The sequence below is a fragment of the Vombatus ursinus genome, unplaced genomic scaffold, assembly GCF_900497805.2.
Source record: "Vombatus ursinus unplaced genomic scaffold, bare-nosed wombat genome assembly UNPS02014893.1, whole genome shotgun sequence".
Classification (NCBI taxonomy): Eukaryota; Metazoa; Chordata; class Mammalia; order Diprotodontia; family Vombatidae; genus Vombatus; species Vombatus ursinus.
The window spans coordinates 9189295-9212745 of NW_020954671.1; the positions used below are offsets into that span (position 1 = coordinate 9189295).

The following is a 23451-nucleotide window of genomic DNA, read 5'->3' on the forward strand; positions in this document are numbered from 1 at the left end:
CTTAGGTGGAGAAGAACAAACAAGGTTTCAGCAATTATTAGTGTAATCTTTGGATTGAAACTATATACAAGCTGAGGAAAACATGAAAATCCCAGTTTGAATAAGTTAAATTCTATAGCTATTTACTTTTATGTATTATGTATTTTATACTCTCTCTCTCTCTCTATATATATATGTAAAATAGTATATATATATATTATTATAGCCATATACTATTATATATAAGTTGTCGAGATACATAGATGAGAAAAGCATCAAGTTCTTATCCACAGAGAACTTAAAATTTAGTGAGAGAGTGAGACATATGCAAATAACTATAAATTAGAAGATGATTAAATTCATAGGAGGAGTCAAGCAAAATTGCCTGAGATGTTCAAGGTTGTTGGGCAAAAGGGAACCACTTGTTCCTTTCTTTGGCCCTTGGGAAGACCAAAGAAGGATTTCTGGAGAATGGGACACCTGAGCTGGACCTTGAAGGAAGGAAAAGACAGGAGTAGGTGATGGTATATGCCAAACCATAGGAGCAGAGAGGGCAGGATGAGATCAAGGAATAGAGATCAGTCCAGTTTGGCTGGAGTTAATGGTGTAGGAAGGAAATTAATATGAACTGAGTCTGAAAAGATATCCTAGAACCAGATTACTAAGGAACTGGATGTGTAGGCTAAGAAGTTTAAGTTTCATTAAATACACATGGTGAACCATTGATTTTTTTTTTTTAAGCAGAGGTCTAATGTGATCAGTTCTGTACATTAGGAAGATTACAAGTGGCATGAATAGAAATAAGAGACTGGAGGCAGGGGGATAAGTTAGGAAGCTATTACCATAACCCTAGGGTATAGGTTAACAAAGTGGGCAATACCACCCCCAGGGGGTGCTAGAAGGATTGGGGGGGGTGGTAGTAGCCTCAGGTGAAATTCAGGGATGTTAAATAAAAATAAGGGGATAGTGCAAGCATAAGGAAAGAAGATAAGAAAATTTTGAAAAACTGTTTGTACATGTCTCATCTATTCTGTAACAGAGTTTAAGTTGTAGTGATTACATTATTTTCCAAGTCAACTCACAAAATGCAAGTTATAACCAATCAGTGGTCAAGTCCTCCAACAGGTCTTAACAAGCAAGTGTTGGCAGGCCAGTGTGTTGCTCATTATTGGGAAGTCCAGCATGCATCAGCAGGAATAACTGCATGTAATGACTTGTTTACATATAGTACTATATGGTTAAATGATGTAATATTGTGTCATCAAAATTTCAATGCAGGAAAAAGCCCCACAAATTTATAATAAATTAATACATTTAAGATGCATCATTTTTAAAAAGTATTTTTTTTAAATGATACAAATTTTAAAAACTGTTAAAGGTTTGAAGAAAGTAGATTTTCAGGGGAGTGCTGAGTAATTTTTTTTAAAAGGGGATGGTGGGCCAAATAAGTTTGGGAACCTCTGGTCTAGGTGACAGGACAAGAGGGCCTTAACGATAGTGGTGCCAATAAAAATAGAAAGGAGGGAACCTATGAAAGAGATTGTAGGTAGAATCAACAGGACTTAGCAAATGAGATTATGTTCACCATAAGGGAGATTGAAGAGTCAAAGATGACTCCAAAGTTTTGAGCCTGGCTAAAAGAGAAAATTAGAAAAAATAGATATTTATCCAACAAGAAGAGCCTAGAGGTGGACCTAGTAGGAGCAGTTACTCAATTCTTCGATAAAATTCTCAGCTCCATTTTCAGGTGTCTTTTATCTAGTTACTTGATTTAACAAATATTAAGTACTTTTTGTATACAGAGGATTGTGCTAGCTAGTCCCTGGAGGATGAATGAAGTTTAGGTAAAACAATATGCTTAGAGCATAACAACAGTTCTGAGTAATTAATAAATTGTTATAAAATCTCAAGAAATGATGGTAGAAGCATAAAATTTGATGATGGAGAATTATACCCACTTCCTATCTCTTGAAACTAAAATATTAGTCAATCAGTAACAACCTGAGGACACAGCTTAAAATTACCAAGTGTTATTTCTAGTATTAAGTAACAGAATTTGTCATTTTTCAATACTTAAGCTTTGCAGTTACTTTTTCTTTCACATTTATACAACATTGGCATCTTTTATTTTAGGTCATACTTGAAAACATAAAGCCCATGAAGAAGGCCATTGCCAAGATAGAGTCTTACCAAGTGGTCCTGAGTTTGCCTGAAACAGGAATGAAATCTTTGCCAGTATTTGAAAGGACAAATCAGCTTTCACAAGAGGTGAAAATGTTAGAAAAGGTGACCTATGAACAAAATGAACTATTGAAGGTGAGTGATTTATACTGACATAAAATTCAGTGGTTGGAAATGTCACACCAAGAATACTGATATTTTCATTTTCATATTTGACAGTGGAGAGTAGACTTTCATGACTGCAGTTTGTTGTCCTGTAGCTAGGTGGTGCAGTGGTTAGAGTGCTGAGCTTAGAATCAGGAAGACCTGAATTCAAATTTGGCCTCAAATGTTTCCTAGTTTTGCCTGAAAGAAAGAAAAAAAATGGCAGCCCTGTGTTTTTTACAAGATAAAAGAGGAAGAAAGGTAGAGGAAGTCATATTTCATTCCAAGTCAGTTATCAAACTGTGCAGCTAAAATTTCACAACTAGCTGGAGTAGAGGGAATAAAGTGTCCTTGGGTATATATTTCTATGCAGATAAAATTGTTGAGGAAGACCATTAGATTATAGCCCATTTCTATACCAAAGATCTTTCAAAGTGCTTTATCATATATGTCATATATGTAATAAATCGTATATATGTCAACTAAGAATAAGTTATTTGTATATAGCAGTCACTAAATAAAACTGTATTATGAGGGTTTGTGACTAGGGCTGCTAAATAAATATTAATAGTACAGATAAAAACTGGATTTATAGTTAACCACAAAGTGAAAATATCTTTCATATTCATGCTGAGAAAAATTCTTCACCTAGAGTTGTGAGCCAGGCCTCACTCAGGCCAGTTCAGTGGTTCAGGTTCTGTATTGGAACAAAATGAGACACTAGTAAACCCTCTAACAGTTAACATTTACTTAGCCATGGCATGGAAAGAATATTCAGCAAAGATACAGTGCTGTTTCAGATTGAAGGAGCCATCCTTGTCTCCACGTAGAAATATGTTTAGTCAGAAGAGCGTTTTAACTCACATAGCAGTGGGCCATCCTTAATATTTGAAGGGCACTAATTCCATGAGCTGACCTTTTAATGCCCCAGGTGACTGGGAAGCCATGTCAGAAGCTCAGCCCTAGAGTCATTTCAAAGATACCTTCCCTACCTCTTAGGGAAAAGCCATGTGGCAGGGAGGATACTTACATGCTGTTTCTAACATACCATTCCTTGGTGGCAACATCCTAAAGGTCTCCTAGAGGACCTTCCACCTCTTAGATGGTTTTAGGATAACCGTAAGACAACTCTGACCTCAGATATGAAAGAAACTCACCACTCGCAGCACTGAAGGAAGAGCTTAGTGTAGGTAAAAGAAAAACACACACAAAAAAAGAAAGAAAAATAGAAGCTGGCAATGTAATGGTCCTCTAAAGAAGGGGATTCAATATGAATGTGAACAAGAAAGGGTAGCTGAATGTGGAAGAAATCAAAGAACAGAAATTTCAGGCTTCCCTTCCCCTCTTTGGAACAACTGAATCCTGGATCTCTCGTATTTAGAGGCAGATCTTCTTACCTTAAGCAATGATGATTGAGTGAGAACAGGACTTTCTTAAAAGATAAGTAGTATCCATCTAAAACTAAGAGCAAACATTATCTGTAATGGGGATAAACTTGAAGCCTTCCCGGTAGGATCAGGGATGAAGCAACGATGTTCATTATTACCATTATTATTCAATATTGTACTAGAAATGCTAGCTATAGCAATAAGACAAGAAAAATGAATTGAAGGAATAAAAATAGTCAATGAGGAAACAATTTCAAGAAATTATCAAGGGAAACTGCCTAGATATCCTTGGATCAGAGAATAAAATAGAAGTCAAAACAATTCACCAATTACCACCTGAAAGGGATCCCAAAATGAAAATTCCCATTGAACAAATCATAAATGAGCTCCCTAAGATAAAATCCTTATGACCAGATAAATTCATAAGTGAATTCTACCAAACATTTAAGGAATAATTAATGTCAAAGCTGTATGTCATTTGAGATTGGTAGCACCATACCATTCACTGGGGGCTTGGGCCCATCACATGGATGAGATAAATACGAGCCTTAGTAATTGGCAGGACAACTTTGTTGAGTTCAGTAGTGGACTGTAAGATGCCAGGTGCCATCTGCCTTCCTTGCCAGTGACACAAGATTTTTGTAAGGGGAGTTGGTGGAGTGAAGAGCCCCAGTCTCTTTAATCTCTGTCAAGATGGAGGAAACAGCTTTGGCCCCTTCTTGGACTTGATATTGATGCCTGAGACAACTCCAAGGGTTTCCATTTGGCCATGCCCTCAATAGCCTGCATGGAGGTTCCCTTGAGCCTCCATGTAGGTACCAACTCCCAAAAGCTCATGATGCCTCTTTCTTCATTGTTCTGCCTTCTAAAATCCTGATTGAAACTGGTGCACTTCAGTGGACCCATTTGGGGAGAAAGAGGAAAGTTATTTAATGTTGTTTCCAGGGAAACTGGGGAGAGCTCAGGCAACTTTCCTGGCTTTTCTCCTCCATCTTGGCTCTGCCTTTGGGTGTTATTATGGTAATTTGGCTACCACTGTCTAGGTACCCCTTTTTCAAACAGGGTGGAGGCTTTAAGGATGCTTTAGTTTTGGGAGGAGGTGAAGGGCTCTTACTTTCCCGGTGCTGGATGTCGTGGTATAATTTTATGAGCACTCTCATAGATTGGTAATTACCTCCTTATCAACTCCGTGTTTCAGAAACTACACCCAAAGCTTCTTGTGGGATGTATCCATACTTTCTCTTGAAGATTTTTTTGTTTTCCCATGGTCATATGTCTATACAAGTTAGCTTTGCCAGTTCTATGGCCACAATATGTACTCTTAACTTTGTCCATTCCTTACCTTCTATTGGGAATATAATACTACTGGCAGCAAATTGTGTCCATCTTATAATGGTGAGGGAATTATGGTCAAGATTATAAATTTGACCTACAAGTTAAGTAACATAATCCTGAAATGTTTATGCAAAAATTCCTTATAGACTGCTTTGTTCACCATGATAGACCAAAGTTAAGTAAGTCAGGTACAAGAGGATCAGATAGCAAGTGTGTGTGTGTATGTGTGGTATAGTAGTTAGTAGAAGTAGTAGTAGTAGTAGTAGTAGTAGCAGCAGCAGCAGTAGTAGTACTTTACTTGTCACTACTTTCCATCAAATAAGTGAAAAAGTCTATATGCAGGAATTTTCACAGGACTTCTAGTTTTCTTTTTCTTTTCTTTTCTTTTCTTTTTTTGAGGCAATCAGGGTTAAATAATTTGCCTAAGGTTATACAGCTAGTAAATGTCTGAGGCAGGATTTGAACTCAGGTCCTCCTGACTCTATCTACTGTGCCATCTAACTGCCCCACAGGACTTCTAACAGCAATGTGCAGACAAACAGTATTGGGTACCAGAAGCCAGGCTGGTTGGAGTCAAGCAATGAAGTTCGATTGTCAGATGTTCTGCTTTGGTAGAACAATCGAAGAATTCTAAAGACAGATTTCTAAATCAAGTGATATTTTTCCTTCTATAGCTTGTCATGCAACAGACTAGTGAATGTGACCAAGAAATAGAAAATTTGAAGCATCAATTAAAGAATTATTCAACTGAATTTTCCTCTGAAAACCTATCTCCTGACCAAGCCACCACCTTGCCACAGGTAGAGGTGAGTTTCATTTATTCATTCAGTATTTGTTGGGCACCTACTATGTGTGACACGCTATGTGAGGTGCTGTTTTATTTCCTTTGTATTTATTCCTTCTAACCATAGCATATTTGCTCTACATATTTCCTACCTATTCCCATTTCCTAAAGTGGCTCATTAGAAATAAGCAACATCCCCCCCCCCAAATCCTAAAACAAAAAGAGAATTATAACTCACAAAACTCTTGGTATGAGGAAGCAGGGAATGTGCTGTAGCAATAGCCCACCATACTAATGTATTGGCTAAATTGCGCTATCTACGTCAGGCCTGATCTGCTTTGGGATGTTCCCAAGTTAGCCTCACTTCATTCCTTTCAGTAGGACAGGAGCAGACTTGGAGTTAGGTCTCAGGCTACTGTAACCTCGAGAGGTTCTCTGTTTCATTGTTATAACCTGTAGACTAAGAATGGATTTCTTAATAATAGATTTACTTTAACAAAATTCTGACACATTAAAGCAATTTGAATATCACATGACATTTGTTAGAAAAGATTTTTCCTGGACAGCTCAGACAGCATGTGGAAACCTTCAGAAACCTAGACGCGGGTCTGAATCTTGGCTCTGATGCTTGTTAACCGTGTGACTGAGAGTTATCTCACTTCGCAGTGCACTTTCTTTATTTGTAAGGCAAAGGGGTTGAATTCTACGCCTTCCAGTTCTAAACCCTATGATTCTAAGATCTAGTGTTCATTCATTCAACATTTGTTAAGCCCCTAGAATATACAAGATACTATACCAGGTACTGGGTTACAAAGACAAGACTAAAATTATTTCTTACTTCAAGAAGCTTGCCTTCTACTGGGAGAATATACCACTTACCCGGACAAGTAACTATAAGATCATTTGTGGAAGGAGGAAGTACTAACCACAAAAAGGGCTGACAAAGGCTTTGCAGAAGGTAGCACCAAGTTTGATCCTAGAAGGAAACTGAGGTTCTAGGGGATGGGTGACAAACTATGCAAAGGCAGGAAATGGGGTGCGTGTTATATGGTGCTTAGAATCCTCAGGTACTAAAGAATGCATTCTTGCTTTCTGGTCTATTGTATTCCAAGTTCTCTGCTGCTTTTACCAGTGATTGTTAAATGATGTGTGATCCTGACTATGGATTCTTGGTACTTGAATTTTTTTCTTTCTGGCTGCTTATAGTATTTTTTCTTTGACCTGGAAGCCCTGGGTTTTGGCTATGACATTCCTGGGAGGTTTCATTTTGGGGTTTCTTTCAGAAGAAAACTGGAGGATTCTTTCTATTTCCATTCTGAGATCTGGGCAGTTTTCTTTTCAAAATTTGTTGAAACAGGATGTCTACACCCTTTTTTTTTTTGTAATAGTATTCAGAAAGTCCAATGATTCTCGATTGTTTTTCACTTTACCTGTTTTCTAGTTCAGTTGTTTTTGCTGTGAGATTATTTACAACTTCATCCAGTTTTTCATGCTTTTTACTTTGTTTGCTGTTGATTCCCTTTCTAATTCTTTTTTACATATTTCTTTCCTTGTTTTTCCTCAAGCACTCTCATTCCATTTGTAAAAATATTTTTTAACTTTTTTTTAAACTCTTGCTTCATCTCTTCTAGGAATTCTAGTTTGGTTTGCATACAAGTTGTGTTTTTCTCTGAGGCATTGCTTGTAGATGTTTTAGAATCGTTCTCTTTTGTGTTTGTATCTCAAGTGTCCTTGCCACCATGATAGCTCACTATGATAGGGTTGTTTTGTTTTTGGTTTTGTCTTTTTTGCAAAGTCTTCCAGTCAACTTTCTGATTTTAGATTTGGTATTAGGGCTGGGTTCTGCCATACTTCTGGAGGGAAGGCCTGGGCTGGTCCTGTTGCTGTTTTTTTGGGTTACTGAATGTTATGTTATTCCATGATTTCAGGGACAGGCTGAGGACTTACAAGCTTCCAGAGCTCCCAAAGTGGGGGATCTGATCCAGGGGAAAGTCTGATTGCTTCCCCACCCTCCCTGGTCTGAGCTCTATAAGCTCCTGATCCAACTTTGGGTCTGTGTAAGAATAGACTACTCCTGTACTCCACCCCTATCAGCCACATGAAAATCTCCATGGGTTCAAATTGGCTGAATTGTAGGTTCCACTTTGGTCTGGATTTCTTGCCTTGATTATTCTTCTGCAGGCTGAGCTAGATCCTGAAAGTGAGACCCTACTCTGAGGTTGAGGTGTGAGCCACACCACAGTTCTGAACATATTCCCTTCTAGGTACATCACCCAGGGCCTCCTCAGCTGGGAAAGGCAATGCCACCTTAAAGCCCTGCCAATGTAGATTTCCTTCTCACTCTGTTCTGGATTGGCAACCTAGTGGGCAATAGAGCTGCCAACTGGCACCTATCCCTACTGCAACTCCCTGGCATGGGTCTGGGGGTGCCTGCTATGGGACTGGGACCACATTTTGTGCTTGTGCACAGCCTCTCCCTGGGTGCTGGAATGTTCTACTTTTCTGTCCTTAGTGTCTGCAGACCTCTCTGTCTGTCTGCCTATGCTGAGCTGGGCCAGACAAAGGACTCACTATGAATTCTTCTGTATTTCTCCATCACGATTCAGTCTAGCACATTTTATAAATCTGTTTGATGGAATTATGGATGGGAGCTCAGTTGTATGACTTCCTTCTAGTCTGCCATCTTGGTTCTGCCCTCCTCACTTATATGTAATACATTCTCTAGCTTCCTTCAAAACACATCTCATGTGCCACTTTCTAACCATCCTTCCTTGCCTCTTGTCAACCCCAAATTAGTATGCATCAACTCTGTGTTCTGCGTATACTTGTCTGTATCCACGTTGGTTCCTCTAGTAGTAAATAAGTGTTTGGAAGGCAGATGTCTGTTTCTCTATGGATTTAGATCTAGAAAGGGCCTCAGAGGTCATCTAGTGCAACTTTTCATTTTACAGATGAGGAAAACAAGGCCCACAGAGGTTAAGTGACTTATCGAACGTCACAAGTGTCAAAGGTGATATTTGAACTTGGGTCCTCTAATCCCGGAGTCCAGTTCTCTTTCCATTGTACTAAATAAGTTTTTGTTATATTGAATTGAAAATCCATTTCCTATGAGTGTTAGTGAAGTTTAGTATTTTAAAAATAAGAAAAGTCATTTTGTATTTCTCAGACTAGTGTGACTTAATTTCTTTTCAAGGAGAGAGGGAAGGGAAGGATAGAATTTGGAACTCAAAACTTGAAAAAAACAAAATGTCAAAAATTGTTTTAACATGTAATTGGGGAAAAACAAAATATACATTAAAATAAAAAAATACATTAGGCTACACAAAGAGGAGATTTGTAGGGCTTCCAAAAGTCTTTGTGCAATTTAAAGAGTTAATAGCTTAAAACTTAAGCACCTTGTGTTCTCCTTGTGTCATAGCAGAGTTTAGGGACAGTAATGAATCAGTAAGATATTTGTAGCTTTCTCCCTTGGCCACCAAGATAGTGAGATAGCTTTGTGTCATAGGAAGCTGCCTTTGGAGCCAGAGAATATGGGTTCTGATCCTGGCTCTCCTGCCTCTATGGCCTTGGGCAAGTAAACTTCCGTTTCCTTTTATAAAATGAAAGACTTGGATTAGAGGACCTCATAAATCCTTTTCTGGCTCAAAATCTTTAATCCTACTACTTTATTACTAATCAAATAACAGTGAAATCTGTCCCTTAGAGTTTCCACTCTTGATAAGATAAAGTAATCATTCTTCCCCACACAGAGAGAAATAGACTGTATAAAAGAACAGATCCTGGGTTTGAATCAGAAAAAAGAAGACTTGTTGATGGGTTTGAAGACAACAGTCCTGGCTCTCCATCAGCGTTTGCAGCAAGAAAAACAAGAGTTAGAAGAGGAAACAGAGGAATCTGGAGTGGCTGAGCGGGACGTTTCTGAATGGAAAGTAAGTATGACCATAATAGCAACAACAGACACTTAACAGCAAAATCCTGTATCACAATGGATAGAACATTGGGCCTGGAATCCAGGAAGACCTAGGTTCAGATGTGACCTCACACTTCTAACTGTGTGACCCTGGGTAAGTCATTCAACTTCTGTCTGCCTCAGTTTCCTCAACTGTAGAATGGGGATCATAATAGCCCCTCAAATGAGATCATTTGTAAAGCATTTAATGTAGTGCCTGACACATAATAGGCACTTAATAAATGCTTGTTTCCCTCTCTTTTGTAGGCCCTAATAAAAATATAAAGATGACTAAAATGTAAGCCAGGATGCCAGCCTTCTGGGAACTTCAAGTACAGTAGGGAAACTATGACGAATCCATTAACATGAATTACATACAGGATGTCCTAAAAGTGTTAGTGCAGTTTTAGACTTTAATAGCTTTAAATAGTTTGGTTTCTTTAAAGACAACCTAAAATAGTTTAAGGGCAGCTAGGTAGAACAGTGGATAGAGCACCAGCCCTGGAGTCAGGAAGACACATCTTCCCGAGTTCAAATCTAACATCAGACACTTACCAGTTATGTGATCCCAGGCAAGTCACTTGACCCTGTTAGCCTCAATTTCTTCAATTGTAAAATGAGCTAGAGAAGGCAATGCCAAACCATTCCAGTATCTTTGCTAAGGAAACCCCAAATGGGATGAAACAACTGAATAACAATACAAATAGTTTTAAGTATTAAAGTTTAAATTACACTGGAGTTTAAATCCTTACTAACACTTTAGGGACACTGTATTTTTTAAAAGAAACAATTTTTGGCCTGTATTTCATGCAAATGTTAAAAGTGCCAGGTGGTAAGGAGATGAGGGATAGGAAGGGCCATCATATTTCTTTGTTTCAACCCACCTGAGTTTTTTTATTTTTGTCGGTGTGTCACAATGATGTTTTTTCTGAAAGGAATCTAAGCCAGAGATTGTTCATAAACAATAAAAAAAATAAAACTCTAGGTGTGTTTGTTCTGGATGTGACCCAGTACTGTTTCACATAGTTTGTTAATGAGGTACTTGTGAAATTCCTGCACTAGCTAGGCAGGAGCCACCCTTTGAAGTCCCCACCTCCTCCTGGAAGGACAGCCCCATTTCAGTCAGTGGGAAGTGTGGTAAAGTACCTTCCTGACCCTGATGTTCCTAGGGTGGTGAGGCAGAGAAATAAAGGAGTCAATACAGCTAAAGCTTATCTAGGTTTGGTCCCCAACAACCCCCTAGTAATTTGGTCAGGCAAACCCAAACAAGCTGCTCTGTGCTCGCAGGGCCTAGAGGCATAAGTGTGGAGACCAGTGTGGGTGGCAAAGGACTTAGATCTGCAATTGGGATAAAAAGTAAGTTTCAAAAATAGCGTCACAAAAATGTGAAAAGGAGTGGTCGGGTGTGATGTTGTGGAGGAACCTGACTAGCTCCGTTTTTGTACTTCACCTTTCAGGTGAAAAGGAAAGGATCCATGTTTCTCCCGCCATCAATTGTTGAAGAGACAGAAGAAAGTTCACAGAAAAGCGAAGTAAGGAAAAGACTATTTTTTTAATGCTAAGATTTATTCATCTGAAATTCTAAAAAAAAAAAAAAGAAAATTAAGTGAAAAGATATGAAAATGAATATAAACGTGGAGAATTTTTTAAAAATTAATTTTGCTATGTTAAAAGGTTTGAAGCAATTATACTCTAGTCTTATCTTTACTTGAAGTATAATGAAATCTACCCCAAAGTATCAGAGATTTAATGTAAACAAGGCTGTTTGTGGGAGGTTAAAAAAAAATACAACCTCCTTGAAATTTCATGAAGTTTTAAGAACATGGTATTTGTTGATCCAAGTTTAATTTTTGAAACTATACTTTACCATATTTGAATTCATCTTTAGACTAAAGCAGTGCCACCTGGGACCAGAACAGCAGTGTTAAAAAGTAATGCTACTAATTCTTACTGCTCCCGTTATAGTTTATTGAATAAGACATTTACCGATGTCTTTTATGAAATCAATTTCAATTTCATTCTTATAAAAAAAAATGAGGATTACAATGGGTCCTCTAAAAAAAGAGAAGAAAATTGCAATAAGTAATAGTTTGCGTGTCTCTTAACACTTCTGCTAAGAGGTTTAATGCTCATTTTATAGATTGTCAAACTGATCCAGGGTCATTTAAAATGAGTCTAATTCTTCAGCTTATCTCTAGCTTCCCTGGGAAGTTAGTGAGAGCCCTAAGTAGAAAGGAGATCTGTGTGAAAAGAATGAGGAACCCAAAAGTTCCATACTCTTTCCACCAGAAAAACAAATCCTTACTGCTTTGTGGGAAGGAGGGAAGTGAGTTTGTGCATTTGTGTATAAGATAACAGAGGCAAAAAAAAAATCATCATCATCATCATCTTTGGAATACTTCCCATCTGATCTTTTTTTAAGATGTAGTTTGGGGCTAAATTTTCCAAATTTCTCCAATATTTATCCTAAAGATGAGATTTTAATTGATGTCCAACTTCTCAAATTAAACTCTTCTTTTTGTGTGAAAAAAGAAAGGAAAAAACTATTGGATAAGAAAAAAAATGCCAAAAAGAGACAGTCTGATAATTTAAAGAAGTCTTGTTTGAGGGAAGGTGATGAAGGCTATAATGAAAAGATCTCTTTGTTAATGTCAATTCAATAAATACTGTCTTAGAATGGAGATGAGAGAGCAGAGTCAGCTTCTAGTCCTTGCTTGTTACATTGGGGACATGAGAGAAACAAAGAAGAAGACAGAGCCTCCTCTTCCTCTGGAACACTCATACAGGTACCTATTACTAATTTCCTTTTATATGTTCTATCTTCATCCCTAGCTTTCTGTGTTAGCTTAGGAATTTTTAACCTTTCCATTTTTTCCTATTTTTCTCTCAATAACTAGTATACATTTAAGATATCTCCCTCACAATCCATTTAGAAAACAAAAATAAGAAACCTTAGGTGGTTGCGTGCTTTTTAATCCTAGGAAATAAACTGAAAGGACATCAACTGAGCCTTAACATTTTAGCACTTGCATTTCATTGTCTCTACATAAATATAAAGACCATAACCATCATTTCATATTTTAAAATTTGGACATAAAGGAGTGATTTGGATGATTAAAATGTGCTTAGTTTTTAGAAGATGTAAGAAAATTCAAACATACAAAGCCCTACTCTCTCTCTCTCAAGTCACATGTGACCTAATCAGCAAACCCAATGCCCTTTTCCTCAGTCCTCATATTCCTTGATATCCCTACAGCATTTTACATTCCCTACTCTCTTGGGTCCCTTGATTTCCATGAAATTCTATCCTCTTGTACTTGCTTTGGTGGTACTTATACTAAAATTGGAATGATACCGAGATGATTGGCATGGCCACTGTGCAAGGATGACAAGCAAATTCATGAAAGCATTCTCTATTTAAAAAAAGGGGTGGGGGGAGGCAAAAGAAAAGAAAAGGGAATTGTACTCTCTGTTTTCTCCCTAATTACAACTTTAAAATTTCTGCTTTTCTTTTTCCTCTGCTGGCTTCTCTTTCTCTTTTTGCCCTCTGGATATAAGCATTCCTCCAAAGGTTTTGTCTTTACTGTCTTCCGTTTCTTTGTTATGTCCTATGTTCTCATTCTTGATAACTTCATATGTCATCTGCTTATGACTTCAACTATACCGCCATAGCAATGAGGTGGTACAATAGATAGGGTGTTGCTCCCCTGTAGGGGCAGGTAGGCGGTGCAGTGGATAGAGCACCAGCCCTGGAGTCAGGAGGACCTGAGTTCAAATCCAGCCTCAGACACTTGACACTAGCTGTGTGACCCTGGGCAAGTCACTTAACCCTATTGCCTAGCCAAAAAGAAAAAAAAAATAGGGTGATGGATGTGGCACCAGGAAGACCTGAGTTTAAATCACGCTTCAGATATTTATGAACCAAGTGACCCTGGGCAAGTCAATGAACCTCTCTCAGCCTCGGTTTCCCCATCTCTAAAACAAAGATAATCTATCTCACAGGGTTGTCATAAAGCACTTTTCAAAACTTAAAGCTGCTTATCAAGCAGTTCTCAAACTTTTTGGTCTCAGGACTCTTTTATACTCTTAAAGATTATTGAGGACTGCCAAAAGTGTTTGTTTATATCTATTGATATTTACCATATTAATTAATTAAAATGGATAACAAAATAATTAACAAAATAATAAATGGATAATAAAATAATTAAAATGGATAAATGAAATTGTTACTTATTAGTTCATTAAAAGTAATACTAATAAACCCAACACACGTAGATATATATTTATTTATATAAACAATTTTTATAAATTACTTATATGTTTATAAATTTAATATTTCTAAATTATTTATATAAATATTTATATAAATAATATATTTTTATGAAAATAACAATTTTCCAAAACAAAAAAACTTAGAAGAGTGGCATTATTTTACATACTTTTTGCAAGTCTTTTTAATGACTGGCTTAATTGAAGACATCTGGATTCTCCTATCTGCTTCTACATTCAATCTGTTCCTACATAAATCATTGGCATTTCTATATATTACCAACAAAGCCCAATAGCAAGAGACAGAAAGAGAAATCCCATCTAAAGTTATTGTAGACATTATGAAATATTTAGGAGTCTACCTGCCAAAACAAACCCAGGAACCATATGAACACAATTACAAAACACTTTTCACACAAATAAAGTCAGCTCTAAATAATTGGAAAAACATCAGTTGCTCATGGGCAGGCAAAACTAATATGACAAAAATGACAATTCTACCTAAATTAATTTACTTATTCAGTGCCATACCAAATTACCAAAAAATATTTTATAGAGCTAGGAAAAACAATAACAAGATTCATCTGGAAGAACAAAAGTCCACAATTTCAAGGGAATTAATGAAAAGAAATGCAAGGGAAGATAGCCCAGCTGTACCAAATCTTAAATTGTATTATAAAGCAGCAATCATCAAAACTAACTTGGTACTGGCTAAGAAATAGAGTGGTGAATCAGTGGAATATGTTTGGTATGGAAGACACAGTAATCAATAACTATAGTAATCTACATTCAATCTGTTGCAATATCTTATTTGGGTTGAAGTATGTGAAGAAAATAAATCTAGCCTCCACATAGCTATGTTATTGGAAAAGGGAAGAATATTTTAATAGGCAAATAATATGTTATTACTGCAAAAATAGTTTTTACTTCATAGCCCCTGAAAGGGTCTTAAAGACCACCAGGAATCCCCAGACCAGACTTTGAGAACTGCTGTTCTGTGTAAATGTTAGCTGTCATTATGATCAGATCTTTGCATATGAATGTTTGTGTGTGTGTGTATGTATATATACATATATATATATATTTGTGTAGGTACATATATGTATGTATTTCTAGAGAAAGTGTTCTGACCTCTCCTTCCCCTAGATAGCCCTACCTCAAGTTTAAGAAAAACAAAACTGCATTTATCAGATTCTCACCAAAACCAGCCCTTCTTGATTTTCTAATTGCTGTTAATAGCATCACCATGATCCCAGTCATCCAAGCTTGAAATCTGGGAAGCATTCTTTATTCTTCCACCTTGTAAGTTATATCTAGTCTGTCACTAAGTCTTACCAATTTTACCTCTATAAGATCTTTCTTATATGTCACCTCCTGCTGCCACCACCCCAGTCCAGGCTCTCCTTACTACTTGCATGACCTAACTGATCTCCATAATTCACCACTCCCCATTCTCATCCATTCTATCCTCCTGACATTTCCTAAAGCAGAGCTCTGATAATTTAACTCCTTTTCTTAAAAACTTTGAATAGCTCTCCATCATCTTATCAGATAAAAGCCTAGTCTCCATAACTTGGCAATTAGGGTACTCCACAATTTGGCCCCAGTCCTATCTCAAACTATTCTCCCATTCTTCTCTCAACCCCTGCAATGCCAAAACTAGACTTGCCTGCAAAAAAAAAAATAAAATCCATGCCTTCCTATTCTTTACCCTTATTCACGTCATTTCTTCAGCCTAAAATGCCCTCCAATCTTTGCTTATCAAAATCATACCTATCTTATGTTTTGCATGATTGAACATGTATAGCTTATATAAAATTGCTTACTGTCCCAGGGAGGGGAGTGGTGTTGGAGGGAGAGAGAAAATTTGAAGGGCTTCAAATGCCTGGCATAGGAGTATACATTTTATTATAGAGGATATAGGGACACACTGAAGAATTCTGAGTAGAGGAGTGATATGATCAGACTTATGATTATAGAGAGGCAGTTAGGTGGTACAGTGGATAGAATGCCAGCACTGGAATCAGGAGAACTCATCTTTCTGAGTTCAAATCTGACCTCAGACACTTACCAGCTGCATGACCCTGAGCAAGTCACTTAACCAGTTTGCCTCAGTTTGTTCATCTGTAAAACAAGCGAGAGAAGGAAGTGGCAAACTACTTCAGTGTCTTTGCCAAGAAAACCCCAAATGGGGTCAGAAAGAGTCAGACATGATTAAAGAAGATTACTTTGGCAGCTGTGTGAGAAGTTCGAATGGTCCAGATGAGGCGTGATGAGGTCCTGTACTAAGATGGTGGCTATCTGGATAATAAGAGAGGGAACAAATGCAAGAAATGCTATGGAGATAAAATCAAGAGTTGGCAGCTGGTTAGATATAGGGGATGAGGAGGAGTCAAGGAACTAGTCAATCAACAAGCATTTATTAACAAGCATTTATTTAGTCCTTAGTATATTCCAGGCCCTGTAATAAAGAAAAACTAATGTAGTCACTATCTTCAAAGAGCTTATAGTTAAAAGGGAGGGACAAAATGTAAATAACTAGGTAAATACAAGATATATACAGAATAGATAGAAGGTAATCTGTGAGGGAAAGGTAATAGAGGTGGGGGAACTGGGAAAGGCCTCCAGTAGGAGGGGGGAATTGAGTCGAGTCTTGAAGGAAGCCAGGAAAACCAAGTGCCAGAGATAAAGAGGCAGAACATTCCAGGAGCCATTGCAAAGAAACAGGGATGGGAAATGGAGAGTCTTGTTTGAGAGCTTACAAATAGACCAGTTTAGCTAGATTATAGAGGATGTGGAGAGGAATAAAGTATAAATCAGGGAAGGTCAGAAGAGCATTAAATGTCAAAGAAGGGAGTTTGTATTTGATCCTAGATAAGGAGCCAGTGGAGCTCATTGATCAGAAAGATATGACTAGAACTAGGCTTTCAAAAATTTACACTGGCAGCTGAGTGGAGGATAGATTGGAATGGAGAGAAGCTTGAGGGAGGGACACTGGTTTGAATGTTATTGTAATAGCCTAGGTGAGAGGTAGTGAAGGGCTAACCTAGGGATGTGGCTGTATGAGTGAATAAAAAGGGACACATACCAGAGATACTGTGAAGGCAAAAATGAAGGACTTCAAAGTGAAGTGAAGAATCGTGGTCCCTAGGGAGAAACTGAGAAGTTTGGAAAAGGAGCAGTTGGGGGTGGGGAAGAGGTAATGATGAGTTCTTCTTTGGCCACATTGAGTTTGAAATGTCAATAGGATATCCAGTCAGAGATATTTAACAAGTAGTTGGCTATGGGAGACTGGAGCTCATGAGAGAGATTAGGGATAGATGTATGGACCTAGCAATCATCTGCATAGGGATGGTAATTGAGCTCATGGGAACAGGTGGGAAAACCAAGAAGAGAAAGTAGAGAAGGAATGAAGTCCAAGAAGAGGGCCTTTGAATATACCTGCACTTAGTGGAAAGGAGAAAGCCAATTACCAATAAAGGAGATTGAGAGTGAGTGTTAAATCTTACCTAAGTGCTAAGGAAAGTACCAGAAGAGAGCTGTGTCATGGAAGCCAAAAGAAAACTACAATATAAGAAGGAGTGGTCAAGAGTGTCAGAAGCAGGGGAGCTCAGTTAGGATATGTATTGACTTAACAGTTAAGAGAACACTGCTAACTTTTGTTAAAGTAATTTCAGTAGAGACTGGTGGGGTCAGAAGCCAGATTGCAAGGTGTTGAGAAGTGAGTAGGTTTTGAGGAAAGAGAGGTAATGCATGTAAGTCTTTCTAGGAGTTTGGTACTAAAAGGGAGAAAAGATACAGGAATGGGGGAGTCAGGTGAAGTTTTATTTGCTTGTTTGCTTTTAAGGATGGAGGGAGGAGACTTGAGCATGTTTATCAAAGTAAGGAAGCAGGAATGGGCCAAGAGATCAGGGGAACTTGAAGATGAGAAAAAGGGTATAATTAGAGGGGCAGTCTTTTAAAGAATACAAGAGGGGATGATATAAAGTGAATAAAGGAGATGACTTGGGCATAAAAAGGGTTATCTCTTCTCTTGAATCTGGAGCAAAAGTTTAAGAGGTTGGGTGATGATGTAGATAGGTTTTGAGGTGTAGAGAAGGAGAAATGAGAGAGGCAAGTCAATTGATCTTTGGACCTTAATTTTCTTATTTGGAAAATGAAGGGTTGGATTGGATCATCTTTAAAACCTCTTCTAATTCTAAAATCCATGATTATAAAGGTTGCAAAACCAACTAACAGAAACATAAAGCTACTAACTCAATTAGAACTGGCAATGAGCAAAGCTTTCCAAAGCAAAACTTTTTGCGCCACGCCCCCAAGACCATTTTTGCTGTTGTTCGGTCATTTTTCAGTCATGTTTGACTCATTGTGACCCCATTTGGGATTTTCTTGGTAAAGATACTAGAGTGATTTGCCACTTTCTTCTCCAGCTCATTTTACAGATGAGGAAACTGAGGCAAACAGGGTTAAGTGACTTGCCCAGGGTCACATAGTTAGTAAGTGTCTGAGGCTGGATTTGAACTCAAAGATGAGTTTTCCTGATTCCCAGCCCAGTGCTCTATCCACTGCACCACCTAGTCTCCCAAGATTTTTACTAAATCCCCAAATAAAAACAGAAAAGGTTTTGAACTCCTTTGAATAAGCTAAGCTTATTGAGGGCACTGAATATTATTTTTCTTGAATAGCCATTCTTTCCAAATGTATGTAGTGTTCCTAAATATCCCTTCACCCACCTTGATTGTAAAACATGCAGACACAGGAAATGTATGGTGATGGCACCATGGGAATTTTTATATTGCTGTTGCTCTCATTATAGGAGGCAGATGGGCGAATAAGCACATATGATGGATACAACACTCAAATAGTTGTTCCAAATCCATCGAAAAATGAGCAGAACCTAGACTCCTCTCCAAGCCATATCCAGCAAACAGTGGTGAGTTGTTTTTTGTAATGATTTAATAACATGAACATAAAGCATTAAGTCCCTAGGTGCTCTGGGATAATCTGTACAATCTGAGAACCTTTTGAGCTTTTACATAGTAATCTTTGCCATACATATGCAAGACTGGGAGATTTTTATCAGCACAGCTTTACAAATGAAGTAATTGAAATACAGAGAAGTTAACTGATTTACCCATGATGTTGCCAATAGTTCAGAGATGCCATTGTTCTTTCCACCAAATCTTACCTTTCGAGTCTAGGTTAACTAGAGAAATGTGTATAATCTTCCACATCCGGGATACTCAAAAGTGTGTTCCAAAATACTTCTCGGTTCACGGATTGCCTTCTCGTTATTTCACGTCGGTTACTTTTTTGCTTCTCTTGCTAAACTGCTAGGAGTTTAAAGATAGGGCCTGTGTCCTCTATTTCTTTTGTATCCTCAGAGAGTTTTGAATAGAATTCTGAGCATACTGTAGGCATGCCATAAATCCTTATTAATTATCAGACAAGAATAGTGGACCCAACCAAAATGGATTTGACAACAACGAGCAACAAGTATTCACTCATTCATTCATTCATTCAGTGTCTCATATTACAGGCACTGTGCTAAGTGCTGGGATTTGTTGTTGTGGAGTCATTCTCAGTTGTGTCCAACGGGGACACGTTTAGGTTTTCTTAACAGAGATGCTGGATTGGTTTGCCATTTCCTTCTTCAGATCATTTTTATAGATGAGGAGTCACACAGAGTCACACAGCTAGTAATTGTCTGAGATCAGATTCGAGCTCAGGAAGATGAGTCTTCCTGACTCCAGGCCAGGGCACTCTATCCACTGCATCGCCTAGCTTCTGAGATTACAAAGACAAAAATGCAACAGTCCTTGGCCTCAAGGAACTTACATTCTACTGGGGATAAAACCCCCTATTGGTATGTTGTTGTTGCTATTGTTCGGCCTTCATTCTCGAAAAGGACCAAGGCATCAGGAAGGTGATACCATGACATACAAGTGAATCAGATTTAAGTGAAGGAGGGCTGTGCAAAGTCACCAGCCTCGCTTTCTCCTCCAGAACCTTCTGGGTCCAGTGGCAAGATATAGTTCAGGACTGGAGATATCCCCTCCACTTCCCCACCCCCTGTGTTGATTTAGGAAGGAAGCTTTGGTCTAGATAGTAATAGCAATTGTTGGTGGAGCAATAGGGTGGTAGATTGTCCCACCTTCATAGTAAAAATGCTAATAATGATTTGGTTTATTGACCCTTGAGATCAAGGTAAAAAGTTGGGAGAAGGAAGGTCAACGTGTCTATACTGGCTAGGCCCTGGTGTCCTGGTGGATGCCTGGATGAGATAAAGTACAGTCTGGCAATACTATACAATACCAGGAGCTCTCCAGAAGGAAGACTGAGGTGAGGCTAGACTCATTTGTCATGATGCATGAAGCTCTACATCAATCTGTTGATTGATATGACAATATATATTAAGAGTATTTAACCAATGGCATGAATCTTACTAAGTAGCATCTGAGGCAAGTGTTAGAAGAATTTTACCATTATATATTCCACTTACTTGTAACCTTTTCTCTTCTTTCTCCACCTCCTTGTCTCTCATATGTTGCATTTTTTTATTGAAGCCTTTCCTTTCTCTCCCTTTTTTCCTGCTCCACTGCCTTTGATTTAGGTCAGCCAGTGGCCCTGTAGGCATTGTTTATTGCCTCCAGTGGGGCTCTACCCTTCCTTAGTTATTAACCTCAGGTCTGTACTTTTCTTTCTTGCATGAATAAATAAGTTACTTATAATGTTTAGTAAAAAAACAGATATAACCTCGTTGATGTCTCATCCAAAATATTCAGTCTCCCCATTAACTCAGGCAGTTTTCAGAAGAATAAATCAAAGCTATCTATAGTCATATGAAAAAACTGTTCTAAATCATTATTAATTGGAGAAATGAATATTAAAATAACTCTGAGGTACCACCTTATACCTATCAAATTGCCTAACGATAGAAAAGGAAAATGACAAATGTTGGAGGGGCTATAGAAAAATTGGGACACTAATGCATTGTTTGTGGAGTGGTGAACTGATCAGACCATTCTAGAGAGCAATGTGGAACTATGCCCAAAAAGCTAAAAAACTGGGCATATTCTTTGACCCAGCAATACCACTATTAGGTCTGTATACCAAACAGATCAAAGAAAAACGAAAAGGACCTATATGTACAAAATATTTATCACAGCTCTTTTTGTGGTGGCAAAGAATTGAAAACTATCAATTGGGGAGTGGCTGAAAAAGTTGCGGTATGTGGTTTGTGATTGTGATAGAATACTATTGGCCTTTAAGAAATGATGAGCAAGATGCTTTAAAAAAAAAAAAGATCTTGGAAAACTGATGCAAGGTGAAGTGAGCAAAGCCAGTAGATCATTGTACACTGTAACAGCAAAGATGATCAACTCTGCATGACTTAGCTATTTCTCAAATTCAAGATGATTCCCAAGGACTTGTGATAAAAAGTACGATCCACCTCCAGAGAAAGAACTGATGGAGTCTGAACACAGATGGAAGCATTCTTTTTTTTTTACTTGATTTTTCTTGTTTTTTTTTTCTTCTATGTTTTCTTTTGCAACATGACTAATATGAAAATATGTTTTATATGACTTCAGGGAAAAAAAGGTTTGGCTAGGGGATTGACCATTGATTAAAATGATATTTTCCTTGTTTTCTATGGATTTCCATGATCCACATTACTATTGAAAATGAGTCTGTAATACTATTTGGAATGTGAAGACCCAAAAATTAATGAACTTCCTCACTCTGACTCTGTAAGCATACTGTAATGTTACAGTTATATTACACTTCAAAATCACAGAGTCTCAGAGGTAGAGAGTTTACAGATCCATAAAGTTCAGACTGTAGTGATAAGGGAATCCCCTCTATAACATGTCTGAGATGTGGTCATCCATCCAGCCTTTGCTTGAAATCTTCTAGTAAGGTGGATCCCATGAACTATTCAGGAAATCCTTCCACTTTAGGGTATCTCAAATAGTCAGTAAGTTTATCCTTACACTCATGCTAAATCTTCCTCTCTGTAACTTTAACTGATTATTCCTAGGTCAATAGGGCCAAGTATTAGAATACTACATGACAGCCCTTCATATACTTGGAGAGCTATCATATTGTGTTTCCCTCCTTCCCCTCTAAAGTCTCTCTAGGTTAAATATCTCCAGTACCTGATCCTTGCATGACATCGTCTCAGCACTTTTTACATCATGGTTTTCTGTATTCATTCTCAGCTTGTCAATATCCTTCCTAAAATGTAGCCATCAGAACGGTATCTAAAACTCCAGATATGGTCCAATTAGGTCACAATGTGACTATATAATAATAACTATTATGTTATTAATATATAAGGGGTGAGACAGTGGATGTTGCTTCATTACATACATATACAGAATCATGTTTTGCTGTGTACGTTACTGGAGTTATAGAACAGATAGAAAAATATGTTGTGGCTCTGACTGCAAAATATTAATAAGTTAATTTAAAGGATTCCTAAATGAGAACATATGGATGTGGCCTCAAGATTAAAATTATATTCAATGTTTGTTGAATGTGCACTTTAATTTCCTACCATGTACAAGTCATTGTGCCAAGTACCACACATGCTAAAAATAAAAACAAAACGGTCCCTGCCCTCGAGAAGATTAGGTTTTCCTGATAGAGTAAATACCATATAATTTGAGGAAGAATAGAGAATTAACAGCTATTGGAAGATCAGGAAGTCTTTGGTGACATCCAAGTGAGCTTTGAAGGAATCCAGGGGTTCTGTGAGACAAAGGTAGAAAGCCTTTGGGTTGGGGAGTTCTGATCGAAGGTAGAAAAACCAGTTAGAAGGCTTGACTGCAGAATAGAAATAACCAGAAATAAGTCTGGTAAGGTACATAGGAACCAGATTACGGAGGACTTTGAATCCCACCCTTCAGGAGTTTGTATTTTTTTCCTAGTGGCACCAGAGAGTCACAGAAGATTTCCTTTTTTTGAACAGAGGAACAATATTGTCCAACTCATGTTTTAAGAATATTAATTTGGCAACTGTGGGGATCAAAACTGAGGATTACTTAAAGGGGGAATGGAGAGGCACATGATTGACATGGGCAAACTGCAACACATTGCAAACTGAATTATGTCATAGAAGCAGTGAAAAGGATATCATCAAAGGAATGTAGGTGCCACAAAGGCTGAAAGGGCCATGTAAGAAGAGTAAGAGATAACTGATGAGCAATACACATGCTCCACTGGTATCTGTGCAATGTCAAAGGAAAGTGATGAAGGCCTCCAGTATTTTGGGGGAATTTATGGGAGGACAGTGACAAGAGTAGAGAAGACAGGGTTTGATAGTTTGAAATCCCACATGAGTAAGAGCACAATCTGCCTGAGAGAAAGGGTTTCACTGGAGAGGACAGACTGGAAATTATTATTGCAGTCAAGGTAGC

General features: G+C 37.9%; 1 protein-coding gene and 1 non-coding gene across 7 annotated transcripts in view; both read left to right on the forward strand.

The window, feature by feature from the left end:
- The window catches only part of SYNE2 (spectrin repeat containing nuclear envelope protein 2), a 415658-nt gene that overhangs the window by 244164 nt on the left and 148043 nt on the right, over positions 1-23451 (forward strand). For 4 of the 6 annotated variants that reach the window (XM_027842877.1, XM_027842872.1, XM_027842874.1 and 1 more), the window contains 6 exons: positions 2113-2295; positions 5702-5833; positions 9561-9740; positions 11218-11292; positions 12436-12546; positions 18846-18962. In XM_027842877.1, coding sequence (XP_027698678.1) covers positions 2113-2295; positions 5702-5833; positions 9561-9740; positions 11218-11292; positions 12436-12546; positions 18846-18962 — 798 coding nt within the window. The remainder of the gene's footprint in view (positions 1-2112; positions 2296-5701; positions 5834-9560; positions 9741-11217; positions 11293-12435; positions 12547-18845; positions 18963-23451) is intronic. The other 2 variants (XM_027842873.1, XM_027842875.1) reach the window with 2 other exon arrangements.
- LOC114028661 lies at positions 13074-13180 on the forward strand. The gene has a single exon (XR_003567395.1). It is a non-coding gene; the product is annotated as a U6 spliceosomal RNA (small nuclear RNA).